This window comes from Monodelphis domestica, chromosome 8 (genome assembly GCF_027887165.1).
Source record: "Monodelphis domestica isolate mMonDom1 chromosome 8, mMonDom1.pri, whole genome shotgun sequence".
Lineage (NCBI taxonomy): Eukaryota > Metazoa > Chordata > Mammalia > Didelphimorphia > Didelphidae > Monodelphis > Monodelphis domestica.
Window position 1 is genome coordinate 32,305,062 of NC_077234.1, and position 13,746 is coordinate 32,318,807.

General features: G+C 44.8%; 1 protein-coding gene across 1 annotated transcript in view; it reads left to right on the plus strand.

Moving 5' to 3' along the window:
• PRKCI (protein kinase C iota) overlaps positions 1-13,746 on the plus strand; it is a 56,126-nt gene that overhangs the window by 18,814 nt on the left and 23,566 nt on the right. Inside the window, exons 3-4 of the mRNA XM_056807092.1 lie at positions 7,997-8,086; positions 10,677-10,727. Of these exons, the coding sequence (XP_056663070.1) occupies positions 7,997-8,086; positions 10,677-10,727 (141 nt within the window). The remainder of the gene's footprint in view (positions 1-7,996; positions 8,087-10,676; positions 10,728-13,746) is intronic.

Genomic DNA, 13,746 nt, shown 5'->3' on the forward strand with positions numbered 1-13,746 from the left:
GGGAAGGGAGAAGCCACCATGATGGTTCTGTTTTCCTCATCTTTATTCATTCTGCTAATGTTCATCCTATAATGGAAAGAGCCTTTCCCCTGGGTGACAGCCTGCACTCAAGTTTCTAAAGATCCTTTGGGTGAGGAGATTAGCTAAAAATCAGGGGAAAGCAACAGCTATTTAGATAAAGAGAAAATCCTAGTATTTCCACTTTGTGATAGGGAAACTGGGGGCCATTACTGTGAAGTGATTTACTCAGGGTCACCCCTTAAAGGAATTGCTTGATTAGATTTTAGAGTATTTTTATGGGTCTCCAATCTTTCTTCCTTCTAACTTCAAAGGGAAAGTTCACAGCTTCCCATCTATGGAGCCACTTAATCTCTTTAGATTTCTTTGGGATATTTTTTATCTTGAAAGGTAGAGGCAGATAGAGCTGGATTCAGATTCCACCTTAAAAATTATGAACCCCATGACCCTGGTGGGGCAAGTTGCTGACCTTCTGTGCCTCAGTTTCCTCATCTGTAATTCAGGGGTGATAACATCCAAGCCATTCAGTTGTGAGGATTGCATGAGATTAAGTATTGCAACGTATTTTACAATACTTAAACCACTATGTAAATGCATGCTACTTTTGTTGCTCTTCCTTTACATTCCACTGAAAGATTAGAGATTTAGGCTATCAAAACAGTGCTGCTTGTGTCTGGCAGTTATACCTAACTTTCCGCTTCTTTCTGGTTACTTTGTAAAAATCATACAGAGAGATCTTCTGAACTCAGCAAAGGCTGAATTCAGCAAATGTAATTGTTTAAATGCCTGTAGTATCCATGGGGGGGGGGGGGGGGGGGGTTGTGTTAGGAATACAAGGATACCAATGGGGAATGAGTCCTGCCTTCAGAAAGCCCCAGTTCTGCTCTGGGGTATGGCATGGAAATGGGCTGGCAGTACCACTCGATGACTAGAGTGCCCTTGACTGTGGCCTCTGAACTGAGCTGCTGAGAAAACCCAGGCGAGGGAACAGAGGACAGCTTGTGCAGAGTGCCCAAGTCCTGGAGTGTGGGGACTATGAAGAAGTCCAAGCTGTATTCAAAGGGTTTTCAATGCCATGAGGGAGATCAGAGGAGATATTGGTGCTCCTTAGGTAGGGGGCAACAATCCACATTTCTGGCAATGGAGCCTTGGACCAGAGCTAGGAGAGAAGGGGGAAGATGGGAGAAATACTGTGAAAGTGCAACACCAATTAGATAGAAGGGAGGAGGTGGGGGTCCAGAACTACTCCAAAATGGCATATTGGGGGGGATGAGGAAGCTCAGAGGAAGCGATGGGTTAGGGGGGGATATCAGGCCAGTGTACATTCGTAGGAATAAAATTACTGCTGATGACCAGTTTGGGATAACAAGCAAACCGGGGCTGCTGGGTGGCTCAGTGGATAGAGAACCAGACCTGGAGATCAGGGTCCTGGGGTTCAGATGTGGTCTTAGACCCTGACTAGCTATGCAACCCTGGGCAAGTCACTTAACCCCAATTGCCTAACCCTTACTGCTCTTTTGCTTTAGAACTAGTGGTTAGAATAGATTCTAAGATGGAAGGAAAGGGTTTAAAAAGTGAAATGAAATAAGCAAATCACTGATTTAGTACCAAAGAATCCAGGTACTATTCAGCTCTGTGAGCCACCTCATTCTCTCCTGTGGTGGCCCACACGAGGAGTGAATGGTCCTGGGTCCATCCATCCCATGGCTTAGAGCTGAGTAGCCACCGTTTGGAAGGAGGAGCCTTTTGTAACTCAGAGGGCAAAAGCAGAGGGACACCCAAGGACTTGAGGACAATAGCCTAACACAAATCCAGGAACACATCTTGAGATTCAGGAATGAAAGAGGTTTCCAGAAACTTGTTTTTAGTTTTCCTGAACACTTTCCCCAAGAAGAAAAACAGAAGACTCTGGACATAGTAAGCTATAACATCACAAAAATGGAGGTGAATAATGCTTCAGCTTGGGCGCTCAATGAGAGCAGTTTCTGAATCTGCTCTTTGTGCAGTTGAGTCATTCATCCGTTATAGCAGAGGGCAAAATCAGCATTGTTAGAAGGAATGAGAAGAAAACATAACATTCAGGTTTAGTGACTTCAGTCTGACCTAGGCAGAAGAAGCTTTGGATGCGGAAAAATGTTGGAAAAGACATTGACATAGATTGTTATCATTTTCTCCAAAGTATAGTCTTTGTCAAGCAATATTGAGACCAGAAGAGCCCAGAAACCAGCTCAGCCAGCAGATATCAAGGCTCTTAACTAAGCAGGTAGATAGTCAAGGGCATCATAGGTTTAGAATATCATTTGTTTTAAAATAATTGCAGAGGAAGACAGTGGAAGATTCTGAATGATACCACCTTACAAAATACTGATTGGTAGAGGGCAAAGAAAGTCTGTGGAATACTTGGCATAAAGTCCAGTTAGACCATGCCATCCCAAGAGCATTCAAAAGTGAAACTGGACAGAGGCCTGCAAGCAATCAAAAAATAGGAATGGCCCATCATATCTGTCATACTGCTTATTAAAGAGAGTGCATCCCTCACTTGCAGACTCAGTTCCCAAGGTGCCTTCTGAGGAAGTAGAAAAGGGCACTAAAAAAGTCAGAAAAATCCCCTGGAGAAATCCAGGCAGGAGGCAACACGACTTTGAAAGCATCGAAGGACCCATTTTTGGAATAGGTGAAGGAGGTGGAGAGAATCCCGAGGTCCCCTCTATCTCTGAGATTTTGAAAGGGAACTGTTAGGGAAAACAATTGTTTGATTTCATACTGAAAAAAGTCACTGAGAGAACATCTGTGAAGAGGGCCAGCTGTGCGTAATAGAGGTCTAGTTTCATGGGCCTTTTTCTTTGATTGGTATTGCATTCAGATCAGAAATAGTTTTTAGAAAAAAGAATGAGTTAGTACTGCTCTGAGAGCTCTACTCTCTTGGACAAGTGGCTCTGACAAATCAGGACACCCTTTGTAGGGTTCCAACCCCCACCCCACCCCCCAAAAAACAAACAAACCAGAGTCTCTTAGTTCAATACCCTTGTGGCTGAGTCATGGATCACCACATGCTCTAAAGAAGCAGTTTAGGAGATTCAGAGGTCAACAGAGAGTTCAGTGTTCAGAAGGAGGCTCCAGACTGTGGTCTGTGAACACTTGTTCCCCAAGCATAAAAGGAGATCCGGAAAGAGACCAGACATGGAGCTCGAGCAGGGAACGCACAGATGCCTTTCTCCTGCTGACTATGGAAGGACGTAAGTCCTCGAGAAAGGGGACAAGTATTTAATCCTCTCCTTTTTTTGGTTTCTGGTTCTTGTCTCTAAAATGAGATCATCAGACCAGCCAGTCACTAAGGCTTTTGCATTCTCTGATTCGTTCAATTTCATTTTTCCTTAAGAGGAAGAATATTTGAACATTTTCTCAAACTTTCAGATGTTCTGTCACTCTTTTAAATGTTTTTCGGTTTCTAACTATAGCTTGTACTTTGGATACTGTGTGGGAAGAAGTTTTAACTTGAGGTGGTATGAATATTTTAGGACAGAAATGGAATCTGGTTATGTATGTACAACAGAGTAGGAAAAATCTGCTTAACTTTATCTGCCTAATTCTCTGAAAAAGAAAAGACTTGCTGTTTCTTAGGGTCAAGAGAAGCAAGAACTGGGCTGGGATCCCCTCAGCAACATTGTCATCAAATGGTCATCTAGTCTTTTCCTGGAAGACCTCCCATGGCCAGTGGAACCTTCACCTAAAGCCTTCCTGTGACTTCCCACCTATTGTTTCTGGTTCTGCCTTCTTGCCTAATCCCTTCCTGTTGGGGACATTAAACAGCTGCCACCCCCTCTCTTTTCCATCCTAAATGTCTCTGCTTCCATGATCTTGACCCCCGTCTCCCAGCACCGTACTTCCCCTCCAGTTTCTTATTCTTAGTGTCCTTAAAATACAGTTTCAGAATTGACAATGGCATCCCAGATGTGGGCTGACAAAGGCAGAGTAGTGGTGCTGCTACCATACCACCATGTTCTAGGCACTACATGGTGCACCTTACTGCAACCTAAGGTCATGCAGTATCTGGCTTGGAAAACATTTTTTCCTTAGCACATGGTTATTTAAAGTAGTGACTGTGCACAGAGTAGGTACTACATAAATGCCTATTTCTTTCTTCCCTTCTCCCTCACAATTCAACTCAAATATGTTTGTTGAATTGAACCATATAACCATATAACTATAAACAAGTCAATGCCTGTTAAATGCAGAACTGAGGCTTAGGCTATGTAGATGAAAAATAAATACCAGAGCTCTAGGAGCTTCCTATATAGTAAGAGAAATAAGGCATGGATATTGGGGGGTGGCGGGTGCAGTGAAGTGATTCAGTGGCTAGAGATCCAGGCCTGGAAATATGAGAGGTCCTGTGTTCAAATTTGGCCTCACACATCTTAGCTGTGTGACCCTGGGCAAGTCACTTAACCCCCATTAGCTAGCTCTTACCACTCTTCTGCCTTGGAACCAACACACAGTATCGGTTCCAAGATGTAAGGCAAGGGTTTTAATAGATAAATAAGGCATGGAAAATATCAATATGATATCAGATGAAATAAATGTGTTAAGGGTAAAGGCGGTATCTAAGATGAGGGCTCAAAGAAATACAAGGACACCAGTTTTGATGTTTGAAGAGAGTTCCATGGTGAGGCAAAACTAAGTCCCAGTACAATGGTGCACATCCGGTGCTTTGAGGTGACATTTTGTGCAATGGGCTGTCTTCAGATGCTTTCTTCTCCCTGAATACTTCCATCAGTTGTTAGAGAATTCGCTCTTTTCCAGATGTGTGGACAAATCTTATCCAGGAGGTTTTCCCCATTGCTTTTGGTTTTGTGCGGCATGTGGATGGAATCCCATAATAGCTGAGCTCTTACAGAATTCCCAAACTCACAAATATAATTTATACTTCTATCTCCCATATGGACTATAAAAAAGAAAGGGAAATCAGGTGGTACTTTTTCCCCTTGGCCTTCCTTATATCTTGGGACTGGATGGCTTCTGTGTGTTTTCCTGTTCCTTTGACTTGAAAAAACATGCTAACTGAAAACCAAATGCACTTATTCATTAAGGAACTTATCTGGTAGCATTTAGGAGGAGGTGTTTTATTTGCTGAGAAGATCATAGTATCCTAGAAGGGACCTTAAAGGCCAGCTCAAACCCCCCCCCCCCATTTTGCAGATAGAAAAGCCAAGATGGACAGAGCAGGTCACCCAAAGCCACTGAGGGAACCCATGTTGGATTCAGGGTTTGAACTCGTGATCTTTGGCTCCAGACTCAGGCCTCTTTGGGCTTAGTTCTCGATTCCAGTGAATTCTCAGGCTAAGACCCCAAAGGAGACAAGCATAGGATGAGGGGCTCAGATTAAACACCAGCTTCACAGTAATCTGGGAAAGCTGCAGAGAGGATTATTCTGATGTAGGACTACCCTCAGGGCAGGATGATGAGGGCAGCATGGAGAACTGGCAGAGAGGAGCTGACTCTGTAGCCTTGTGCAGGTGCCCATCTGGGCCTTTTAAAGAGTGACTCCTCATTGGGGTATCCCTCCAAGCCAGGCACTGGACAGAGCCTGGGGGCAAAGGCCAGTCTTGCCTGATGGAGTACAGATAGTGTAAATCAGGTGGTGCTGGGGTGGGGCTTGCAACCAAAGGCTGGACTTTCACTAGGCAACATTAGCCCTAGGCTTTCCAGGCTATCCCTTCAGAGGGCTGCTTGGCACCTGTGGGCTTCAGGAGCCTAAGCTAGGAAAGAGCCTCTTTGGATGGGCCCAAGGATCTTGGCTTGGGCTGAGCCACGTGTATGGGGACACGAGCTGATGGAAGCAGAGATCTGGAGTTGCTGCAATGACAGGCAAGTCCAACCCTGGAGAAGGAGCCCAGGGAGGAGGTGTCTTCAGGAGGGCCCATTCTCCCAGTCAGATCTGGAGGCCAGCGCATTAATGATCAAGTTGAAGTAGACACGAGACCTTGACTCTTTTCCTCTGTCTGTGGCCCTGGACGAGGCTGACCTTTGTAGGAAGAAGATGAGAGACTTCCATGTTCCCCAAGACGATGAGTGTTTGTTAAGCACCTGCCATCTCTGCCCTCCCTGGTTTTCAGGGCACCACTCACCAGGATTCCTCTTTGACTGCTCCTCAGTGTCTGCTGTTTGACTTTTCATTCAGGCTTTGCCTGCTGTGCTTGGGGTCCCCCCAGGGCTCATCCTGGGCCCCTTCTCCCTCTTTTGCTTGGTGACCCTAGTCTCATGGATTCCCTTCTCTCCCCTGTGCTCATGATTCTCAGATCTGCTTACCAGGTCCCTACCAGTGTGGCCTCATGGCACATGTTCCATAGATACCTGAAGCTCCACATGTTACTATTGAGGGGTTCACCACCCCTCCAGCATTCATTTGGCTGCCAAAGGTGACTCCTTGCCCTCCTCTGATGGTGCCATCACCACACTGCAAACTCTTATGATAATCTGGACTATTGCAGAGGCCTGGTACTCCCAGCCAGAGTTTATCCTGCATCTGTCTCCCCTCCAGTGGGACTAGTCTTTGCCTTTTCTCTGTAGGCTTAGCAGTGTCTGCAGTGAGGGGGTTAATAAAGGCTTCTTGTTGGTTGACCGACTAGACTCTGCTAGGCTTTGGGGAATCTAAAAACAAAAACAAAACAATCCCACTCCCCAGTAGCTTGCTTTGTATATAGCAGGAAGTAAAATGTCCACATACAAGCATACACAGAATCATTGAATATACAGTTAATGCAGGTAATTTCAGGGAAGAGATCCTAGCAGCTGGAGAAATTTTATCAAAATCAAGGTTCTTAAGCCATTCAAAGGGAATGATCTTTATAATACTGCTCTTAACTAAATCATTCTCATAGAAAGTTGATGTATCCCTGCTGGTGTCACCTTTGTGCCATCAGCTGGTGAGGGTCATTCCATCAGTGAAAGCCCTTGCCCAAGCCCAGGGGTCCTCAAGCATGTTCATGGACTCCTTGGGCAGAGTGGAGAAGCAGATAAGTCCCTTCTCAGAAGGGTGGCAAAGTTAATAGATACAATCAGCAAGATATTAATAAAACAGGGACAGGACCCTAGATTAAGAGTCTGATCTAGATAGAGGGATCACGGGATTGTTGATGTAGGCCTTGGGAGAGGCCTCAGAAGCTTCTAATCTAACTGCCTCCCTTTACAGATGAAGAAACTGAGACCCAGTCAGAAGTGACTTGCCCAAATATGGCAAAACCAATAGGTCATGCAATTATAAGAAAACAGTCCACAGAGATTCCTATGGAAATGGCAGCCCACCTACTCACATTAACTGAAAAATAGATAAGAAAAGAGCAGAGCACTTGTTTGTGGTATACCTGTTAGTCATGCAAAAATAATCATTTGATATCTTTTGTGTTGATGGTATTTACTTGCCATGTTAGACAGGAACATCAAATACAAGTGAAAAAAAAATCTCAGAATGCTTTATGGTATAAAAAAAATCACACACACACAAAATTTTGTGTTCATGTATCCTAAGGAGAATTAGAAATCAACAGGGTTTTAAAATTCATATTAGAGTCTTATGGTTTTCTGTCCTGTGAGATAGTGTAGAGAAATAGAAATCAATGGGGTTTTCAAATCCTTATATATGTGATCTTGTGTTTGTATAACCTATGAGACATTTGAGAAATAGGAATCGGTGGGGTTTTTTCAATTCTTACATGTAGCCTTGTGTTTGTATATCCTACGAGATGTGTCGGAGAAATAGAAATCAGTGGGGTTTTTAATTGTCTGGCTTGTTTCAAACAAAGAGAATCCTTTAAATGAGGTATCTCTAGAGAGTTGTCCACATGTCAATAATAGTTTTATGTATATTCGGAGATTAAAAGCCATTTTTCTTTGAGAGCTTCTCAGTGAAGGAAATTGCTTATTTCCCATCATGTTGCAGATTTTTCCCAATTAACCTTTGCTTTATGTTTTATTCCTTTAGGAGACCCATGCACTGTTTCATCTCAGCTGGAGTTAGAGGAGGCCTTTCGGCTCTATGAACTCAACAAAGATTCAGAGCTCTTAATTCATGGTAAAGTAGAAAGGGTCACGATCGCACTGGCAGATGATCAGTTTTCCCTCCTGTCCCTGTTTATCCATGTTGTCTGGTCACTGCCCAGTTGTTAGCCAATCTCACTGCAGCCAAGCAAGGCTTTCTTTCCTCCTCCTGTACTTCCCAGGAGCAGCCTCTGCCATTTGGTCCTTCTACCAATCATCTTTTCTCATTCTCATCCTCTGGGCTGTTCCCATGGCTCTCTGACCCATGTTGCTACTCCTTGGTCTCCTTTGTGGGGTCATCAGCTGAACCATAGGTGCCCCCTGACTGTGGGCATGTGCCATGGCTGTGCCTGACCCACCACTCTATGCTTTCTGTCTTGGTGTCCTCATTGCTGCCATGGGATTATCTCTCTGCAAATGACTCCAGATCTGTGTCTGCTGAGTGCCAGGCCCACATTCCAAGATGAACTTGATGTCCTGGGGGCTTCATAAAGTTATTGCCTCATTTCAGGGCTCTACCATCTTCCTGGTCATCTGGGTGTGTGACCACAAGGCAGTTGCCATTTACATCTCTTGCCCTCCCTCCACCACCCACTCAGGCAGGTCCTTAGAGCTTCTGTCTCCTGTCTGGGCCATTATCCACATAGCTGTCAGGTCCGGCGCATGACCAGGGTGGCCTCAGGTCTGTCCCAGCTCCTTAGCTCATTGTTACCCCTGAGGCCCATGGTAGTCTCTGGGCCTGGGCAGGCTGCCCAGCCTGGCTCCAGCCTGCTTTCCTAGCTTGGATGTATTATGCCCATTCATGCGCTCTGCAGTCTTCCCACTGAACCTTCCTGCTACTCCTCACCTGGAAAATCACGTGGCCATCTCTGTGCCTAGGATGGGCATTACCCCTGGACTGGGAGTCTCTCTGCTAATACCCATCCGAGCTGCCCTGGATGCAAAGACTTTTCTTGATCACCTGGGGACCCCCTTCCCTGTCCCTCCCTGCTTATGTCTGCTTGCTTACCTGTGCATGTATTAGCTTCCCATAGACAAGGGAGACTGCTTGGGTTGTTGCCTGCCCATCTCAGTGCCAAAGACAGTGTGGTACCTGTGGAGCAATGGCCTAAATCTGCTCGAATCTCCTTGTCCTCTCGTCTAGCCTTTCCCCCTTCCCAGTTGGAAGGGCCACCTGCCCAGTGCTACCTTATTTAGATGGCACTGAGGATCGTGTGAGCCCCAGCATTTAATGAGTTCCATAGATTGTCATGAGAATCACCCTCAGCAGATCATGTAATAAATCATCCCGTGTGTGTGTGTGGGGGGGGGGGTGTAGCAGCTGGATGTGGCTGCTTTGTGCTCAGGAGCCAGCTGGGATGACAAAGTGGATCCAAGAGGGGGTGACATAGCCCATGCCAGAGCTTAGAGGGGAGGATGGCAAACCCTTTTCTCCTGCTGAAAGCCTTCCCCTCCTGTTTGTGTTCATTGCCTGAGCCTGTCTGCCTTGCTTTCATTTTTGTTGAATCACAATTTTGATGACAAATGATGAAACCCATTTGATAAAGTGATATCATGCCAGTACACTGTCACACACGGTCCCCCAGATACCTCTCCCAGCTTTGAGACCAAGACTGTGAACCGCCTTATTCTTGACAACCAATGTAGATCTTTTCCGGGATTTGAGAAGACCATGAATCCAGTCTACAGGGACATTGCCCCATTTTTCTTCACCTTCAGGATATACTGTTATTGCGCCCTCCCCTCCGCCCCCCAAAGCACCAGTCACCAGTTAACATTTTTGCAGATCCTTTAGGATCATTAGTACCATTCTTGTTCCCAGATCAAAGTACCCTAGCTAAATACTTTAGATTGGTAGGGAGCAGTCTTTTTTTTTTACATAGCAGATTATAGGCACCCCTGTTTTCATAGCAGTCAGCCTATATGCCACTTCTTGGCAGAAATTGACCTCCACTTTTTGAGGGGTCTCTTGACCAAACAAAGTCATTTAGTCAGCTTCTTGGTAATCTCTCTTCATAAATCCCCAGACTCTGTGCTTTTCTGTATTGTTGATATTAATGTGATGCTTCCAGTGGACACGGGAATGCTTGTGGACTCTTGGGGCTTGGGATACTTCTTTTGAAAGGCTTTGACTTTGTAGAGCTCTTCACTATTTGAATTAAATTCTTCCTTGTAATGAATTTATACCTTGGTATAGAATTAAAAACAAAACAAAACAGCAAAACAACAAAAAAACAAGAGGGAGGCAGAGTGACCTAGTGGAGAGAGAATGTGAGAATTAGAAAGAAAGCTCCCTCCACTGATGGCATCACAAGCCCAGATCTGACCACATAGACAAGGAAGACAAAGCTAGTGATTTCCCTAAAAACATTCAGTAAATTAGTGATAGTGTAGACCCTGAACTTATTCATTTGTTTCGTTTTTGTATGTCATCATGGACATCAGTCCATTCAGATCACAGTTTTCATTGAATGTGTTGGAAAAGCACCTTTTGTGAAAGGTATGATACTGACAGAAAGCCTGATGGACACTGTTATTCTTATGACATGAACATGACTGAATTTTATGTTTTCCTAAATGCCAATTTTGTATTAATTTTTGCTGTTTTTGTGGTTTTCTTACAGTATTTCCATGTGTACCAGAACGGCCTGGAATGCCATGCCCAGGAGAAGACAGTGAGTTGATGTGATTTTAGAACCATTTTTTGTGTAAAATGTTATTTATTATAACAGCCTTTGTCAGAACAAAACTGCTATTTTGCAGTTACCTTGTTTAGATTTAATGGAACAGTGTTCAGTCAAATTAAGACCATGTCCACCTGTTCTTCAGCTTTTAACAGCCTCCCCTTCTCATCATGTTCGGACAGCTCTTAGCACATCTTCCCCACATCTAAGGGGATTCCACACATATGAGACTCTTCATATGAGGCTGTAAAATATGAGGAGGGGAAATAAGAGTCCACTTCTTTTAGTTAGGTTAGGCCTGAGAGTTTTTTCCCTCTGCCAAAATTGTGTGTTGAATCTTAGGCAATTTGTTGGTGAAATAAAGAGACTGATTCTACAACCAGAACCACTAGCTTTTCACTGAGTGTTCATTTGGGAAGAGAATGGGAATAAGTGAAGCTGATTTTTTTTTTTTACTGCACTGACTTTGATACAATTGTGAGTTGATAGGGGAAATGGTGGGATGGGTCTTTGAGGAGCGAATCTGAATAGCAATTTAAATTTTTTTAGAGAGGTTTTAGATCCTTTGACCTGAGAGATGTTGACTTACATATTTTAAGCTGAGTTTAGAAGAAGAGAAGAGAGTAGGAAAAAAAGAAACTGGAAAAAAGAGTAATGGATAGAGTCCAGGGAATAATTACATTTGCATGGAAGTCATCTAAGGACTAGAAGAGCCCTGAGTGCACTGACCAGAATGGACTAGCCAAGTGTTGGAATGGGCACTTACTAGAATTCAGCAGATGTACATACTGAGGTCTGCTGATTTTTGTTGCAGAGTGGTCCATTAGTTGTTTTGGGGGGTGGTATAGGGCTGTAAAAATGCATTAAAAATCAGCTGTTGGTGAGGCCCTTGAAGAAGCACTGAGGTATAGGAGGGGTGATACTTTAGGGAAGCCAGAGGTCTCTGGGCCTTGAGGACCTTACAGTACAGCAAAGGTCTGAGGGCTCCCCCCAATAAACCCAATACATGGTCCTCAGGAGAAGAGTACCAGAGAGTTTCAGGCCATCATGCAGTTTGAGCTCTTGGGCTACAATGGAAGGTAGGATACTGGATCAAATCAGATCAGCTGGAGGGAAGCCTTGAATGCCTGAGAAGATGTATTTGAACTTCTAACATGGAGAAGCTTATTGGGCAGAAGGGCAGTGTGAAAAATCCCAAGTTATTCTGGCTGGATAGAAGCAGATGAGTTGAGTGGTGAGGGTTTGGAGGGCTGGGCCAGGGTCCTCCTCAAGGTGAAATTGAGGGCCTGTGACCAGAGCTGTGGTAATAGGGCTGAAGAAGGAAGAGGACATGAGAAACACTGCAGAGGCAGACCCGACCATTTCTGTGACTGACCGGCTAGAAGAGATGAAGCAGGGCTTCTTGAACTTGTGTTTGTAATACTGAGATGGCAGTTTCATGGTATTTGGCTTCCTTTGTGATACTCTTTTATTTTGTGATTTAAAAACATGGTGGAGTAAAAGAGGTCTCTGGGTTTTAGCAGACTGCCAAAGGGGGCTGTGACAAACACAAAAATGGTGAAGAGCCCCTGAGTGAGAAGCAGACAGTCAGGCAAGCAGAGAGACATACAGAAAGATAGAAAAATGGACAGACGGAGAGGCAGGCAAGCAGGCAGGCAGGCAGATGGAGAGGCAGGCAGAGACACCAGCAGGCAAGCAGAGAGACAGATATATAGATAGAAAGCACATTTATGAAGCACTTATTATGTGCCAGGCAGATGGGAGAGGGGGAAAATCCAAAGATTACCCCAGAATGACAAAAAAAGGAGACCAGGGGTCTAGTGGGGTGCCACCAAGAGAAACAGTAAAGCCAGAAAAAGCAAGTTGAGGAGGGAAGATGGAGCCTTCAGTTAGAGAGTCCCAGGGGATGGTTTTGGATGTGTCTCTGGAGTTCAGGTTGTGGGGGTCTACATCAAGGGTAGTTGAAGCCAGAGCATTCCAGAGGGAGAGCAAAAAAGGCCCCAAATCAGGGATATGCTGGTGGTTGGGGCCCCCAGAGAGCCAGTAAAGGAGAGATGAGACCAGAAGTGAGGGGCTGAGTAGAGAGGCTATTTGGTTGGAAATGTCAGGGAGAAGGGGTTTTGCTTTCAATGCTTAGGCCTGTTGGGCATCTTCTGAGAGGGCTGTGCTGGAAGAGAAGCCTGATTGCAGTCCAGGTGCAGAGGCAAATGAGCAACAAGAGACAACCCATTCTAGAAGTTCTGCCGGGACAGAGAGGAGAGGGATGTGGTGGAAGGTCTAGGAAGCCCCCCTTTTTTTTCCTTTTTTTTTTGTTTTTAGGATTGGAGAAACTGAGGTGTTGGTAGGCAGGTCTGGAGGGAGAAATTGAAGCTGCAGGAGTGGAGAGGGTCATCCAGGATGCTATGAATGGGGGAGGGGGACCTTGGAACTCCAGCTGATCTGATTTGATCCAGTATCCTGCCTCTCCTTGTGGCCTTAGACCTACATGCAGTGCAGCGGCTCTTTTTGCAGGTCCCAGTCTCTTTATCTTCTCACTTCAGACAGACTAAAGATAGGCCTTAGGTCATTTGGCAGGCTGGGACTTTGGAGATCTCATCATTTCTTTCTTGTGGGGCCAGAACATGTAAAGACTGGTCATCAAGGCCTAATTTGTAGCTATTTCCCACCATGCTTTTAGTTCTGTCCAAGTCTCCATTTGATCTGGTTTCCATCAATAGTTTTCAGGGGATCTGGAAACTTAGATTAGGGGAAAAAATTTACATTTTTCTTTCAAGATAATTTAAGAACAAGTAAGGTTATTTGACTGAAACAGGAAAGAAGTGAAGGGACATAATGTGTAATGAGGTTGGAAGGTGATCTGGCCCCACGTTGTGATGGACTTAAATCAAGCCAAGAAATTCCTGTTGGAGCATAGAGACAAAAGAGGCCTCAGAAGATGCTTGACCAGGAGGTGTCATTAAATTTAACTGTGATGCTGCCTCACTTCTTTAGAGTGGAAGGCTGGTTTGCT